Source organism: Fusarium pseudograminearum, chromosome 2 (genome assembly GCF_000303195.2).
Source record: "Fusarium pseudograminearum CS3096 chromosome 2, whole genome shotgun sequence".
Lineage (NCBI taxonomy): Eukaryota > Fungi > Ascomycota > Sordariomycetes > Hypocreales > Nectriaceae > Fusarium > Fusarium pseudograminearum.
Genome location: NC_031952.1, coordinates 5632947 through 5649656, shown reverse-complemented (window position 1 = coordinate 5649656; position 16710 = coordinate 5632947). Strand labels below are relative to the sequence as shown.

Below are 16710 nucleotides of genomic sequence, written 5' to 3'. Positions count from 1 at the left end.
GGGATCCCGTCCGCTCTCCCATAGTCAAGCTGCGAAGCGCTGGATTAGTAGTTGGGTCGGTGACGACCAGCGAATCCCCGGTGTTGTATGTTCTTTTTGCTTTTGTCCTCACGAGGTTGCACTGCAGTTGCGTCTGTTTTACTGTGGACAGAAGGCTGCTGATAATTGCCACAAAAGTCTTGTCATGGTAGGGCATACTTATGCTTCCTTTTCTTTTGTTCCATTGACAAAGCGATTGATTGGCTAAGAAACTAGTAGCAACTGGAGTTGCTTTTGGTGATGTCACAAATTCCACCTACCATTTCCCAAAGGTGCGTTGTTGACATACGAGTTTCTTGCCATAGCTTGTTGGTGGAGCAATAACAAGATAATCCCTAATGATAGTGGTACTCGGTATCCTCGGCGGAATGGAAAGGCGGGTATTAGCACAACGTCGCATTGGCAGACCCTGCAACGGACTTTTGTCGTCTGTTCTTTCGCACAGTTCGTCAAGGTTAAGGCATAAAATTGTTTAAGCATGGAATCATTAGTTTTGATGTCTATTCCTGGTAACATCGTGCCGATGGAAGCCATGTTGGCCTTGTTCAAGAACAAAGTGGATCGAAGATGATGCCTGTATGTGACAAAATAATTCTTAATTAATTCTCGAAGGAAGAAGCCACTTTGAGATCGAAGACTATTGCCACATTGATTGCTGGCTAACTGGGCAATCTGTTATGCCATGTGAATGTCGTGTGAGAGGTAGTATACAACATGTGGAAGGCTGGTTGATGGTTGAGATCTGGGGGTTTATGGTGCGACGCGATGGCAGTTCTACTGTCAGGCTTGCAAGGATGCACATGAGATGGAAGCCCAGAAGGGAGGAGCAGTTGACTAAGATCATGGTTTGTATTGATATTAAGACTTGTGCCTGTGGTATATCTTCGACTTGGAGACTTTTCCTGGCTAACTCACGTATAAGAGTCTGATCCTCTCTTCTGAACGTAACCCAACTGCTCACCTATACATCCTTTGTTAAGCCACCGAACCAGACCAGTAAAAGTCATCATCAAGTAGCGGAATGCTCACACCATACATCTCCTTAACCCTGAAACCTCTAGAAACCCTAAACGGTGCATCCTTCCACAGCTCAGTATCATCTTGCTTCCAAGGCAAGTGGACGTCAAACCGCTGTAAATGCCTCATCGTAACCAGCGGTGCAAGCATGTCACTCTCTTTCTCAATAAACCTTGCTCTACCATCACCAGATAGCCAAACCACGATCCGCAACGTTCGAAGATAAGACATTTCTGCCAGCTCAACGCAGACATTGTTCCAGAGATTTTCGGTCTCTGGTGCTGGGACATCTATGGTAATGTCCCAGGCTTGAGAATGGCTGTCGTAGTACTGACTCACACCGGCATATAAATGCCATCCAACTTCGATGTGTTTAATGAATGGAATATGTTGCTTGGGAAGCATGGTGCTGAGCGACATGAGGGCTGACTTTGAGCTGGCTTGGCCAAAGCCAAAGCAAAAGGTATTGGCGGAGTAGAGAGATGAAATGGATTCGATGTATCTAAGGGATCAAGTTAATATCATTTCATTCTTAATCGCGTGGTATACATACGCTGCACGGCAAACAAGCGGGACTCCCAAAAGTCCTCTTTGCGGCATCCATTGGTAATCACTTGACTCAAACGTAGATTGCCTCAATCTACCACGATACACAGTCAAGTGTACCTTGTGATTGCCCACTACATGACGCCAAATCTGCATGCGCACTTCCAGCGGCAGTCGACTGAACAGTAGTGATTCCGATTGCGCCTTTTGTAGCGAGCCATCAGCTGCTGCAGAAGAGAATTGTTCTTCTAGTGATGTACAAGGCACATTCGAGTCCCGGTTGTCCAAGTCAGAATCTTGTTGTTTCGGCTGAGCCGCGTTGAATATGTGTGTATCAGGATGCAGCTTTAGGTGCATCTCCTCAATCTCGCGTGGCGTCAGAGGTTCTGTCGGGAGTTTGGCGCCGCGATACCTATATTTGGTGTCGGTGTTTCTACCGAGTAAGCGATTTATGAAATCCATGGCAGTGGTATGATGGTTTCAATTATGGAATTGGTGAGAAAGCCAGCTTGTTGCCCCAGCTTGTTATGCAATTGAGTGGTAAGGACATGAGCTCACGAGGAGGAACGAAAAACGCCCTGTCCCATTCCAAACAGCTGAAAGCCTTGGGCTGACTGGTACGCAGCGTTAATCTCGGTTGTAAAACATAACTAGTTTTTCTGATCCCGGTATATCTATGTCAGCACTAGCCCGCACCACAGGGCAAAGTTATAAGTATCGAATTAGAAATATGATTACTGCTTTCAAGGTAGTAGACAATAAGTGAAAGGCCGGTTGGTAGTTGGGATCTGTTTGACCAGGACAGAGATAACCAGATAGTGCGCTAACATCTTCACAGCCGTTGTAATCACAATTCTGCTAGTGCAGTATTATTAACTCTAGCACGTGACTTCTATTTTTCGTATCTCCCCTTGGTTACCCTATCGACGGCCTCTATTTAATACATTCATTGTACTCACTACAGTTCTATTAATTTTTATTTCTTTCTTTTTTGACTCTAGTTATTGCTCATGGGGCTGTAAAAAACAAGTGAGTATTTCATGTGGCTTGCGATTGATGTGGCAGTTTCGCCACGAAATCGAACTCTCTGATCATATTTATCGCTTTCTTCTGGCTTTTTGGGGAGGTGGCGCATTGCCATGGTCTTTTTTTTTTCTTAGTAGAAACAAATTGAAGATATGTGGCTCACCTATGCAAATAATTTGACCTTCACTTTCCATTAGGTTTCGAAACCATGGATAAAAAACATGATCATAGCGTAAGTCAGGGTCGAGTAAGGGCGACTTATCCATTGCTAGGCGCTTGAAACCTTGCAAATCTAACTGTATTATAATCTTGCTCTGGCTCAGGAGAGACGTTGTTCATAGGTTTGTTTGGTCGTTGTAGATACAATCGTAAACTCAGTTGTACGTACTATGATGTTGAGTTTCCACCTTGGTAGGCAGAACCCCATCAAGTTCATATTTGTGTGCGCATTCGAACTTAATCAGTAAAATCCACCAATGTGCATATTTAAAGACCTGAACATGCCTCCACTCTCCTCTTGAATCATCATTTGTCAACTTGCACATCAAAGCTCTGCACCTTCAAAACCGATTACCTCAAGTATCCAGAGTCTATACGTACGCTACCAAACGCAGGCAACAGAAAACAATAGTCGAGATGACTCGCAATCGTCAATATATCAAGCATATTGATGCAGCCTTTAGACCTGCTATCAAACCGCCATCAAACCCCATACATCTTAAGGCTTCAGAAAGGCCTGAGCTATCCGGCTTTAAGAAGACTACTACTACTCGAGCACCGAGCACGACAAGTGTAACAACTCTGAAGCGATCAAGCCAAGACCCCCCACCTGCCTGTACAACGGAATCAGATCCCATCCACATCAACTCCTTGGAATGGCCTGAGCTACCCAAGATATCTGGTTTCGAGACACCTCCTACTATCCGGGCACCTCTTACTGTCCTAGCACCTCCTAAGATCCGATCACCGATGACGATAGATGCGATGGAGCGGTTGGCAAGGGAGATTTGGGGGCTCTGTGCCTAGGACGATGAACCCAAAGTGGATTTAAGTTTTGTTGGTTACCTATGTACAATTCAACACGGAGTTACTGGTAATGCCATATGAATTCATATGCGACAAATAGCGATGATCTTTTTTTCTTTCCGGTTTACTGTAGGTCAACTCAGAGCGACGTAATTAAGACTATTTCAAGAATTTCGATAACAAGTTCCTGCCCCGAACATAGCGTCCTGCTACACTCAAACTTTTACCGCTGTATGAATAGAAGCAGAGTGCTTCTCTGCCAAGAAAGGACAGCTATGGGGTCGCTCTTTTGTCTCTGGGTTGGTCATAGCGATCGAGCGTTGGCAAGCCATGCGCATCGTAGATGGTCTGGGCAAAAGCACGACAGGCAATCCAGGCACGTCACTGTCGAGCCTGTCCTGAATAGCGTCTGTGAACTCGCTCAGATGCTTGAGACCTTTGAACTTGGTAGGAATGATGTTGGGATCGTTACCCGCTAACGAACCAAGCCAAACTTTAAGAATATCGACGCCATCCTTGGGTATGTCTCGTACTTTGCCTTCCTCTGTCATCTCTTGCCATGGGTGGTCAACTGTCATGGCTAGACAATAAGGAATGTTGCTTCCAAAGAAGTTCATAGGCATGGGTCTGAACATGCGACGTCGAGACTCAGCAAGCTTGAGGTACTCCAGGATCCACTTCGAATCACCGAGGTTGTTGGCAACTGCGTTGGTGTAGTTGGAAATGCGAATCTGATGCTCGATAAGAGGCTTCTCCAAGTTGCACAGGAACTCGGCCTCTGGCCACTCATCCTGAAGATCCTCCAAGTTGCCCCTGCCGTCCATTCTCTGTTTGATGGCAGCGATGAAGTTACTTTCCAGGTCGTAGGTAAAGACGTTTTCACCGGTGACAGGATCGACAGTAGGTGTATCAACAAGCTTAGCTTCGACAGGAATGTACTGCATAAGCTTAAGCCGTCTCCAGGAATAGATAGGGTTCCAGAAATCAACCATCTGGAGCGCATTGAATGTGGCCTCGGAGAATAGCTGGCATCGTGCAGCTTCCTTGTCATCCCCCAAGAACATTTTCTGCGCCATCCACACGCCCATCGCATCATCGACAGAACTTTGAAGAATGACCCAGGGGTTATCTCCCTCACCCCACTGCTGAACAGCAAAGTTGACTTGCTTTCCACCATTAATGTCCTCATGACCATTCTCAAGAGTGCCCATCATTATACCGCCTGCTAAAGTTTTGGTTGGGACAATGAGCTGGGCCTTCTCCGGGTCGCTTATCTCTTGCAAAGTGCAAAGCTTCAGCTCTCGAGAAGCCCAGAGGTAAGAGGGTCCATCATAGGCGAACTTTGGGATGGTATAGCTTTGGAACCAATCTTCTTGGGTATAGTACTGACTCTTGTCGTTTGGAAAATTGCTCTCGTTCCAGGTAGTCAAAGCGGTTGGAGTTTCGTCCAAGATGTGAGCTTTCAGCCACGCTGCGTCATGCAAGTTTCGGTTAGGCTGTGGTGGGCGTTAGCTGTCTACAAAAACCATAGTAAATAGAAAATGTGATGGAAAACAAGGTAAACAAAAGTAAAAGGTACTTACTAGAAGCTCGCTATACCCTCTTAACATTTCATAGTTGAAGAAATGATCCGAAGGAATAATGTTGTCGTTGCTCGGGGCAGAACCCACCCTCGCCTTGCTGGGTGAGGCGGCAATGTTGATATTTGTTGACAGAAAAAAGTGTGCTGCCCATCGTTGAACATTGCGGGGACACTCCTCTGTTTTACCGTCTTGAGCCATGAAGTCCTTGTTGCGTCGGCTGGAGAACCAAACACGAAGAGAGTCAAGCACGATTCTCTCCATCGTCTCTCCAGATTGCACACTTGCTCCGTAGAGAGGAGGAAAGCCAGGATGAGTGAGCCATGGAGCCTCCATGAGTTCCTTGACAAGCTCAGGCTTCAGCATCTCTGTCATGCCTCGACCACCGACTAACCAGTGCATCCATGGCCTGGCATTCTGTCAGCAGGCTTCTCGTACTAGTGTTGAATGTAACGTACTTGTGGATCTCTTTCATGACGATACCTCCGTTGACATGGCCGTTTAGAGGACCTAGGTATGCTTTTCCTGGGGCATCGAATGCATCCATGGAAGAGCAAAGGTAGACCCAACCATGTTGCCCTTTAACATCATCATTCATGATAAGATCACGCTGTAATGATCAGCAACTTGGACGACACAAGCGAAGAATGAGGGTCTGTATCTCACAGCATAGTATCTGAATTGGCCGTCATTGCGCGACCAACTCATGATATGCAAAATGTCTTTCTCAGAGTGGATGTCGGCGGATCTAAGACTTCGTTAGTGACAAAATGCCTACCAAGAACATACATAACTCACGCAGCAACCATGACAAACCATGGCGCCCAGGACACGGAAGCAACCGGGGTCTTGGTATCTTTCTTGTGGTTCGCATCAGCTGGGAAGAGAATGGAGATGAAGCGAAGCTCCGATCGGAACCAGTCTTTCTGCTTGTATTTGGGAACCGTTTGACCATCTGCGACAGCATACGTCTGCAGGATGATGTTGGGATCGTCTGGTTTCTGTTAGTATTATGCAAGAGAGCTGGGAGTACCATCACTCACCCCAAAACTCTGTCATCAGTTCATTGTACGTGTTGTGCTGTCTGAACTTTGGATCAGCCCGCAATCTTTTACCCCAAAAGTCAACAAAGTCATTGTCGAGCTGGGCTTCAGTAGCTGGAGTGTCTTTGTCTGGATACGGGTTCTTCGTCTCAGTATTATAGCCTCTAATGAACTGCCGATACCATAGTGTCTGGTTGAGGTCGATGTAGTTTCCACGCTTGGGGTCAGTCATGATTACCGAAGTGTTCTGTTGCAGATGAAGTGGATAGCAAATGCGATGATATTCAACAGAGATATCAAGTCATTTATTCTAACGGTTGATTGCAAAGAGGTTCGTCAGCTCCGCAGCACACACAGGGATATCGCAGCAGCTTTCGATGGACTACTCCTCGGCCTATGAAGCCGACTTGACATCGTGCAGGGCTTTTACAGGGCCAACCACGTATCCATCCACGCATACCACATGCACATGTATTGTCTCATCACGTTCATAGTGTGTCAGCATGCCATAGCTAGCGGTCCAGAATCCCAACAAAACCTTCTCAACCAGTCGTCATTGCACGATTGACAAATGTTGTCTAATGTGGCTTGTTTGAGAAGAGCTGAGTTCCTTTGATGGCTAGGCTCGGGCCACTAGCTTGCCGATTACGATCAGTAACTGAGACATTGGCGATGGGAACCAAACGGCCTTGTAGGCTGAGTATTAATGCAGCTACCCCGCAATGAAGTCTAGACCCTGATATGTTACACAGCTCCACCTCGGCTGTGCCGCTGAGTGATATTCAGCGGCGCGGTGAAGGCTTGAGATAGACTTGTTGATATGTATGGCCGTTACTATTGGTGGCATTGCCTTTTCGATTACTGTCGTATGTGATGACGGTGTGAGACATGCTGAATGCCACCTCACAAGACAAGTCGTTTTCTGGTGAATTGTCTGACAGGTCAAATCACACGTATAGCACATGCATCGATAGTAAGCTATATGCAATAGCTTCATGTAAGAGTCTCCAGTCTCGAACCAAATCTCCTCACCGGTCACGAAGGTTGATTATTTCAGCCAGCCTCAAAACGTCGCGTGATTCAAAGGTTACGAAACACATGCCGCATCTATCATAGATGGCGGAATATCATCTCCGGCTAGTCACATCACCATCTGCTTTCTACCGACTCAGAACTTCTCCAGTGTCAGTAAAGACAAGACCAAGATACTGTCCTCAGTTCTCTTAATCTTCGTTCCTGCAATTTTACCATCTACCCGTACTTAGAACTTCCATCATTCCAAAATGCCTGGGCAGCTTGAGAAACTTGAGAAATTCAACCCCCCTGCCTTTTTGAAGGATTTCGAAGGTGAACAGCTTGAAAGATGGTCCACCACTGTCGATGGCTGGTTCAATGATGAAATCGCTGGCAGACAAACTGGACGCTCGATTCTGACCCAGTTCTTCAATCCGACACAGTTTGCGTATGACAAGACTCTCCCCCCTGTGCCCATCACTTGGGTCGGGTTTCCTCTGAATGTGGGTATTCCCTTGATATCTGTATCCTACGTCTAACTGGATCCAAGGTCAGGATCACTCAGCCTACAGACGACGCGCGGTGGCGATTTGCTGAAGATCCAAAGAATCAGCGTGCACCACGTGGTCGTCTGGATCCTGTCAAGATCAAGGGCTATACAAAGGATCCCAAAACGGGTGAGGAAGTGCCGTTCGAAGTCTCTTCTGACCGCCTAGATCGCTGGGTCATGGATGAGTACCTTGAATGGTCTACTAAAAAGGTCGACGGAGATGTCGAAGTAGTCAGCTTTACCTGTGAAGGCCCCGAGGTATGTCCGTCCCAAACCCGGCTACCTGCAAGTTTGATGTCCCTGCCACTAACCAACCGACAGTACTGGCAAGAACTGGCTAAGTACAACCCGATCAAGGTTGAGACGCCAATTGAGAATGCCACTGACCAAGAGTTTGAGAGGAACGATAAAATCCTCAACATCTACAAGAAGCTGAACCCCGACTTTGCGGATCAGATCAAGGGCGATGATCTTGTTGATGAGAAAGGAGTCTACGACATCTACAACAAATGGAATGGCCACACTGATACTGGCACGATTGCTCACTTGATCCAGCTCAACAACAGCCTCAGTGCCGAGATTGACATTGCTGCACAAGCGACTGTTAGTCGGACTGACTTGGTGTATGGGGAACCAATCACTAATATGATTACCCTTTGTGGTGACGCATCGTCATATGGTAACGTGTCGAGAAACTCCGATCCAACTGTAAGACGAACGACCTGACGAACAAAATATACTGGACTGACCATGATTGACAGATCGGTGCAGCAGTCAACGAAGTCTGCCGCCTCGCACACAGTGACGTTGTCAAAATTCCCGTGACCGTCTCAGTCATGGATCCTGTTGCGTTGTACATTTACGACGCAGACTTTTCTTCATTCTTACTAGATCCTACGGGTAAGCGGCGTGGAAATGTTCGAGAGATGATCCCTGTTCCTGAGGGCGTCTTTGACTGGTGCGGCCGTGGTGATATCACCAAGAACATGGGTCTTCATCTCCGAGTTTCAGTCAAGGGAATGAAGACCACTGATGGAAGTCGTGAGCTTAACGTCAGCGATCTTTTCGACCAGAATAACGGCGGTCGCTACGTACACTACGGCAGCCAGTTCGCTGACTACATCATCATGAGCGTGTCTGGTATTGTTGGACCCAAGCCTGAAGATGCAACAGCAGAGTGGCCCGGCAAACCCCAGCCTGCGATTACATACACTGAGCCGTATCTACAGAAGCCGTGGATCGAGCCAAAGACTATGGGAGACAAGGACCTGATCACTACATTCAAGAGTGGCGAGGTCAACAAGATTGTTACCAAGTCCCATCTTGAGGCCATGGAAATAAGAGTAGCGGATCAGAGCGGACCTTCGGACTACATGGGAATGCCTGAGCCAGGTCCACCGAATGGACCCGAGTACCTTTCAATCACCCCGAAGGTGCTTTATTGATTGCTGGTTAGGAGACGAGTGCCAGTACAGAGTCTGGTGATGGGGATGTTGGATAGCTTCCGGAAATAGATGTGAGACAGAATTACATGTTGATGCAGAAGTTTGGATTGGGTGCCATGAAATGCTTTACCTTCGATGATGAGTAACATTGCAGACAAAGTCGCAGTGTTGCAGTCGCGACTGACGCGTTCGACTTCTTAGGTCTCAGAGTAATCACTGAGATTATCCACCAACACAGGTATGACTTGATTCAATAATTCTTAATGAAGTTTTGTCGTCTGCGTTATACCATTTTGAGTAGCAATGTGCAGACTATGATGCTATCATGTCCAGATACTCTTTTGAGCCAGACAAATGTTAAGACGCGGATTGAGATGTGCTTATCGCACTGACTAGGATGCAATACTGACGAGGAGAGAAAACTCCGGAACGACCTGTATGTGATTCCCGAAATGTAAAGGTCTATCATGTGAGTACATGTAAGAAGCCAGTTCAACACCTGTAAGCGTGTGGCGAGCTGAATATCCGCAAGTAGTATATGAATCGTGAGAAGCGAAGCGCATATGACTATCACATACTTGAACGACCAATAGAATAAATGCCAAAGGCAATCTGAGACAAAATTTAGAGTCTAGACTTTGAGTATGCACAAACTAGTCGCATGTTGAGGTATCAATAAATCGAGCGGGGTTGCGGCACAGAAGAACTTCAGCTGGCCACTAACAGGGACTTTGTCTATCTTAGCTTAGTACAGTCTAACTATCCTGGAACATTCGAGATGGTATCAGAAAGGGTCACACTAGAGTCCAGGATGGTGATATGGCAGATCTTTGGTAGATTGGATCGCCCACTTACAATTCCCTTTCCCTTTTCCCTTTCGGCAACCTGCACTTTGTATATCTCCTTTTCTTCTATTTTCAAGCAATAATCCAAACGCCTTAGTCTTAAAGGTTCGTGATGTCTGTACCAGAAGTTACAAAAATGCCCAATTGGCAGGATGATATCCTGCCTCTCATCCAGAAACCATATTGGGTCGCCAAAGACTCTGAAGCTGTTGGTAGAAAATGGGTCAACGAGATGCTGTATTGGGGCAATTGGGACCTTTCCAGCTATGAAGATGTGAAGAAGCGAGCGCCCGGTACTTACAATCATCTTCGCTCTAAGTCAATGCCTATCACACGCAATCCCGATCATTACTGGCCAGAGGAAGCCCTCGAGCTTTTTCGAAGTTGGGCCAACAATGGGTATATCCAAAACAAACAGGGCACTCAGTCAGTTCAACATCTTGAACCTGTCATCCCTGAGCCTCTGGAACCTCCGATTTCATACCGAGTGAGAAAGGATATCATGAGCATGTCCAGAGAGGAGCTTGTGGAGTATCAGTCTAAGCTGGATGACATCCTTCATATTCAAGAGATTCATTTTGAAGGGAAAAAGACCAAATGGCAGGAGCTTGGTGTTCTTCGTTAGTATTGTTTTACTGCTCATTATTATCTCACTGGCTAACGCGTGAAATAGATGCATACTGGTGTTTGCATTACCAAGAAGCGACGTTTCTTTGGCATCGAGCATACTTGAGATACGTTGAGCAACTGATCGATTTTCCCATTCCTTACTGGAATGGTTATGCTAAGGAGGCATCGGTATCATCGTCAAAATTTGCTGGCATTCCTCCGATGTTCCTCGAAAAGACCTATCAACACCCTCAGCTGGGTGAAAGAAAGAACCCTCTTCTTTATGCCAAAGCTCTGAATGGGAAGTCCAAGAATGGGACCAGTGAGACAGTTACCAGGAACGAAGTCCTGACTGAAGGGTCTTCTAATCCTGGATGGAAAGCGAAAGTGGAGTTGTTTGAGATATACCATACCCAGATAGAACATGCTCTGGAGCAAGCAACATACACGACATCAGAGTCAGCACAGCATTTTGGCATTCCATGGGCCAATATTGTGGATTTTACTGACCACCAACCCGACACGGCCTACCCATTTCGATGTGACTTTGACGGCCTATTTGAGCAAGTTCATGACAACTTCCATGGCTGGGTAGGTTACGATATGGTAAGTGGAAAGAAATTGATAGTTATTCAAGAGACTGATGATGCTTTGATAGGCGGACAACACTTACACGGCTTTTGACCCCATCTTCCTCTCCTACCACGCGAACATGGATCGGCTGGCTGGCATCTTTATGGATTCCAATCCCGAGAACCAGTTCACCTCTAGGTTTCCACTGCAACCTTTTATGGATCAAGGTACCAAGGTCAGCTATGATGATCCCCGAAGATGGATGTACACTACCATCAGTGACATGGCCAAAGATACTCGGGCACTTGGCTACATGTATGGCGAGCCTGCTAGCCCCGATTATTCCACACCCAAGACCGCTGAGGAGAAGGGACTCTATAGACCTAGAGCAAGTGGTGGCAAAGCAATCGCTCTTCCTTTAGGTTTACCGGAACAGGGTAGTGTTAAGGACGGGCCTAGCGCCCGTGCGCTTGCCAAGTCACCAAAGCGACAGCTCGTTCCTTACGTTGTCTTCACTGATGTAGGATGTACCATTTCAAGTTACCGGATCGATGTATACACTGGAAGCGCAAGTTCGACAGCGCCTGATGTCACTGGAAATCCAGACTTTATCGGGCAAGTTACGAGACTTGGTATGGGGCGAGGAACGGAAGGCCATGGACCGCCGAACACTGGTCGATGCCGCAAACCTGTCGCGACCAGAGTTCTTCCAGCAGAAAAGTTCAAGCATCGGCTTGGTAAGGATAGCGGGGTGAAGATTGTTGTTACTGACCTGGAGACTGGGAATGTGGTTGATGAGAAGGAATACAACCTCATGTCAGGATTCAATCCCAAGCTTGTATGGCTCCCCGGTAAGGAAGAGGAGTGAAATTGACTGCTCTGTACGTTGTAGAAAGATGCAATATTTCATTGTTGGCAAGGAGCTGACGCCACTTGTTTCTTGCTCGTGATTACACGTATTGTGGCCAATTGTTGCTGATCTGTCCCTGAGTATCCTTGTCGAGTGGTCCACTTCGCTAGTGCCAGCGTTGAGACTATTGATTGTGTTTTCCACAAACAGTTCTACAGATGCAGCTGAAGACACTAACTCAGGCTAACTAGGCAGGCTAGTGATCAATAGTTGCATAGTAGAACTGTGCAAGCGAAAAACAGATGGATTAGAAGTTGGGCCTAGCCAAGTCTAATCTCGGGTAGTGAGTCGCGAAGATAATAATAAAAAGAATTGCCTTTTCCTAACTTTGTAACTTGCATTGCACACTTTGTTCTTCCTTTGTGTCCAGAAACTGTCTTTGAGATGGCTCACCATCTCGTCCGTTCGTTTGTTCTGACTTCGGTCCTGAGCTCCCTCGCTTGCGCAGGACCATGTCGTCCCTCAACAACCTCAGTAGTTGCAGTCACAAGTACAACCGCTACGGCAAACTCTGAGGTTGTCGATACCACCATCTCTGTTCCACTCACTACCGAGACATCTGGAGCAGAGTCTACTGGTACCACTGATACCACAGTCGCCGTCGAAACCAGCATCGAGACGTTCACTGTCACTGACAGTCAGGCGCAGGCTGTTTCAACCACTGCGGCTTCTGATGCTGCTGTCACGACCACGACTGAGGATGCCGCCACTACCACGGCTGAGGCTACCACGACAACTGCCGTGCCAGCCCCGACCTGTGTCAACAATCTCAAGAATCCCACACCCGAGGGTGCTTCTTGCGGTCTCACGGGCAACCCTAGAAATTCCGTGTCATATGTGGCTAATGGTCCTGTCGGTTCCGCATACGATTGCTACAAATATTGCTTGACAGAACCCAACTGCCAGTCTTTCGCCGTTCAGGAGAATTCATTCTGTGAATTGTATTCGGAATCAATTGGAGGCACTGGTGGGCAATTCACCACATATCAGTGGTATGACAAGAGCTGCTTTTGCGATACAGAAGAAACATAGTATCCTCTTTGAGCTGAAGTCGATATTAGGATAACTAGCATCTTACCTTCTATGCCTCGCCCTTTCCTGCTCTTTCTACTAAATATATTTAATTACCAGTGCACTGACGCTTACAATCGCTGGTTGGTTCTCTCCTCTGACAATGTTCTGCCTTCCTGAATTGGTTAGCTACTATTGGTAGGCTGTGAAATACGATTAGGTAACAAATTGCTGTAGTTCGGAGTTTATTCTAGGGAACTGAATCAATTCGTACAAGCAACGAGCAACGATGTTGATACATAATATAGGACTGAATTAGGAATCATAGTATGTTATAGAAAACGCATACTATGTACGCATTCCTTACCGTTATTGGTCATTGTTGCCTATCAACGCCGGTTGTGGACACTTCACTACCGTAAACGCCACATTAGTTACAACCTGGTCCACTCCTGTGCTGAGGCTTTCATATATAAGTATTCTCTTGGCGATGGCGATATGCTCAGCACTTCCATTGAGCCCATAAACACAAATAGTGAGCTGACTGCGAGTAGTTACGAGCATCGGCCATGTCTTCTCTTGGCCTAGAGGCCGAAGACTAGGATGTGAATTTTTTTTACTCATAAGATCCACAGAATCCACTAAAACGAGAAACAAGCTTCTTGAAGATCCCCTTTCTTTCTACTCTGATTATTTTCTTTTCACGTAATATCCATCTCTTCTTTTACTTGCGACCAAGGGATTATTTTCTAATTAGTGGAGAAAAAATCGACACAAAATGTCGCCAGTACGAACTCAAGAAGACCAGAACAGTGGAGATAACGAGGCGACATTCTGGTCTGGGAAAGAGGATTGTTCAGAGACAAAGACTCATTCCTATACATCCACTGCCAAGCAAGATGCAGCTCGACAAGCTGACATACAGTTTCGCCAGAAGTTTGGAGATGCCGGTCCCCTTGGTCTTTCTGGATTCGCCTTTGCGACATTCTTAACAGCCTTGGTCAATCTCAATGCTGGTGGCGTCACTGTCCCTAACATCGTCATTGGACCAGCTCTGGTTTATGGAGGCCTTGCTCAAATACTCTCTGGCATGTGGTAAGTTACTTTTGATTGACAAAGAACGTTGCTGGATGGAATCTCATGTTATATACAGGGATATCGCCAATGGCAACACAGTTAGCGCTACCATCGCTTGTTCATATGGCTGTTTCTGGATCTCCTATGCCATCAGCCTCATTCCTAGCTTCCACGTCAGGGATGCTTACCCCAGCGATGGCGACTACAACCACGCCAACGGACTATTTCTTATGGTAGGTGTACCGCCAGCTACTTCAAAGTTCACTCAAGACTCACCTTCTCTAGGGATTCTTCATCTTCTCAGTCGCCATAACGTTGTGCTCCATGAAATCGAATGTGTTTTCTCTGACACTTTGTCTCCTTGTCAACTGCACCTGGCTGTTACTCGGCCTAGCCAATCTCTTCACCGAAGAGTCGGGCGCTCCTAACGACGTGCTCCTCAAGTGCGGCGGTGTTACTGGCTTGTTGGTTTCTTTCACAGCGTGGTATCTCATGTATGAGGGCTTAGCAAACAGGCAGAACAGGTATGTGTATTTACGGATGCGGAAGATATTGAGACTGACTGATGTTGAAAGCTTTGTTCAACCCATAAATCCCGATCTTCCATGGAACCCAAGCCGACAACCGCGGGCGGCACAAATCTAAATGGAACCGAGAAATACAATACTTAGTTCAAACTCATGAATTCCATACTTTGTTTGTCATATCGGCTGCTTCAAAAAAAGAACAAAATCTCCTCCTGTGTCTGGTGACTGGTGTCCTTCTTTAACAATGGAATGACGGTACCGGGTAGTTGAGTTGTATCATGAGCTTATCTGAATGTTCATCAAGGTACCAACAGTGACTTGAATATAATTATAGAACCTCTACTATAAGAGAATCTCATCTTCCAACAAAGGGCGACGGAATCAAGGTGATCAATAAATACTAAAACTTCCGGTATCGACGATTGGGTGAAGTAAGCGCGACTGGTTATTGCAGGACCAGCAAAAACATTTATCCGAATGCCCCAGTGCGTTTTCAACCTCGTGGACACATTTTAGTCCTGAATCTGAGGCTTTAGATCACATACACAGTCCTTCCCTCTCTTTCATACACTATCTTTACCGCCATTTGCGCTCAGTTTAGGACAGAATCATGGCATCAACTCTAGCATCTCCGCTGGTGATGGGCGGTGCAGGTTTCAGTTATCAACTCAACCCAAACCCTGAATCCCTTCCAATTGTAGACATCCTCCTGCGCGCTTTCGAACTTGGCGTGCGCACCATCGACACTTCTCCATACTACGAGCCCTCGGAGCAGCTCATGGGAGCCGCCCTATCTGACTCACGCATTACTTCCAAATACCAGCGAAGCGACTATGAACTTATGACCAAAGTTGGCCGCATCAAGGAGAATGAATTCGACTACTCACCAGATTGGATTCGCCAATCTGTGGCCCGATCCATGGAGCGCTTCCAGTCGTCGTATCTGGATGTTGTCTTTTGTCACGACGTCGAATATGTTTCCATAGACGAGGCAGTGACGGCTGTTGGTGTTCTCTTCGAGTTTCAACGCGCGGGCATTGTTTTGCGTGTCGGCATTTCAGGCTACGACATCGATGTCCTGGCAGAAGTGGCCATGCTCGCGCAGAAGCGTTACGGGCAGCCTGTAGATGTTATTCAGACATGGGCTCAGCTCACTCTCCAAAACACGGAAGCAGAAACCCGAGGCTTTCCTCGGTTCCGCGCTGCGGGTGTAAAGTCAGTCTTTTGCTCAAGTCCCTTGGCAGTCGGTCTACTCAGGACTGGCGGCATTCCCTTGGGCTTGACTGGTGACTGGCATCCTGCGCCCCAAGGCTTGAGGGCTGCTGCGGCTGAAGCAGCGCAGTGGGTAGATGAGCATGGAAAGGGGGAGACACTTTCATTCCTCGCGATGCAATATGCCATTATCAAGGCTACGCAGAATTGTACCCCATCGTTTGCGGTGTCTACGATCACAGGAATCTCCGCTTTGTCCGACTTGGAACAGAACGTGGCGGCTGCCAAGACAATTCTCAAATCTGCAAACGCATCTGAAAGTTTGAAGGACTATACTGAGCTTGATATCCAGGCGGTGGAGAGTCGTTCTGAATTGTATGAGCGCGTTCGATCAATGCTTGGGACCTGGGTAGACTACGACTTCACAGGGAAGAAGGCGAAGGAATAATAGAGCTATGCCAACTTCAACACTACAATACATATCCTGATCTGTCAATGTTTGTACACAAGGGATGTTATTAGCACTCGCTTAGGTGAAATCGACAAACAGTTATATGTGACCTGTTGATAGGGTTTCCATCTTCAATTACACTTTTTTGAGCATCATGACTCCAATGCCCTCACACATGACCTTTGCCCTACTATAAGGTTCAGAAGGGG

The 16710-nt window shown here is 46.8% G+C and overlaps 7 protein-coding genes across 7 annotated transcripts, besides 1 other annotated feature; 5 read left to right on the top strand and 2 right to left on the bottom strand.

Annotated features, from left to right (window-relative positions):
* The first annotated feature begins 4 nt into the window (after positions 1–4).
* Positions 5–96: a repeat region.
* Positions 97–1014: 918 nt separating this feature from the next.
* On the bottom strand, positions 1015–2064 carry FPSE_11181 (uncharacterized protein; the record flags this gene model as incomplete). Its single annotated transcript, XM_009264298.1, has 2 exons — positions 1015–1558; positions 1610–2064. 2 exons carry the CDS (start codon positions 2062–2064, stop codon positions 1015–1017), a joined length of 999 nt encoding a protein of 332 aa, XP_009262573.1.
* A 1200-nt stretch (positions 2065–3264) lies between these two features.
* On the top strand, positions 3265–3654 carry FPSE_11182 (uncharacterized protein; the record flags this gene model as incomplete). Its single annotated transcript, XM_009264299.1, has 1 exon — positions 3265–3654. One exon carries the CDS (start codon positions 3265–3267, stop codon positions 3652–3654), a length of 390 nt encoding a protein of 129 aa, XP_009262574.1.
* Positions 3655–3869: 215 nt separating this feature from the next.
* FPSE_11183 (uncharacterized protein) lies at positions 3870–6509 on the bottom strand (the record flags this gene model as incomplete). Its single annotated transcript, XM_009264300.1, has 6 exons — positions 3870–5150; positions 5238–5643; positions 5693–5844; positions 5901–5982; positions 6033–6228; positions 6278–6509. 6 exons carry the CDS (start codon positions 6507–6509, stop codon positions 3870–3872), a joined length of 2349 nt encoding a protein of 782 aa, XP_009262575.1.
* A 1051-nt stretch (positions 6510–7560) lies between these two features.
* Positions 7561–9286, top strand: FPSE_11184 (uncharacterized protein; the record flags this gene model as incomplete). The annotated part of the gene is made up of 4 exons (XM_009264301.1): positions 7561–7794; positions 7842–8099; positions 8163–8549; positions 8603–9286. 4 exons carry the CDS (start codon positions 7561–7563, stop codon positions 9284–9286), a joined length of 1563 nt encoding a protein of 520 aa, XP_009262576.1.
* Positions 9287–10267: 981 nt separating this feature from the next.
* FPSE_11185 (uncharacterized protein) lies at positions 10268–13255 on the top strand (the record flags this gene model as incomplete). The annotated part of the gene is made up of 4 exons (XM_009264302.1): positions 10268–10751; positions 10805–11346; positions 11399–12164; positions 12594–13255. The coding sequence occupies 4 exons, from the start codon at positions 10268–10270 to the stop codon at positions 13253–13255; spliced, it is 2454 nt and encodes an 817-aa protein (XP_009262577.1).
* Positions 13256–14012: 757 nt separating this feature from the next.
* Positions 14013–14956, top strand: FPSE_11186 (uncharacterized protein; the record flags this gene model as incomplete). Its single annotated transcript, XM_009264303.1, has 4 exons — positions 14013–14329; positions 14388–14544; positions 14597–14835; positions 14887–14956. The coding sequence occupies 4 exons, from the start codon at positions 14013–14015 to the stop codon at positions 14954–14956; spliced, it is 783 nt and encodes a 260-aa protein (XP_009262578.1).
* A 492-nt stretch (positions 14957–15448) lies between these two features.
* On the top strand, positions 15449–16498 carry FPSE_11187 (uncharacterized protein; the record flags this gene model as incomplete). The annotated part of the gene is made up of 1 exon (XM_009264304.1): positions 15449–16498. One exon carries the CDS (start codon positions 15449–15451, stop codon positions 16496–16498), a length of 1050 nt encoding a protein of 349 aa, XP_009262579.1.
* Between the last annotated feature and the right edge of the window lie 212 nt (positions 16499–16710).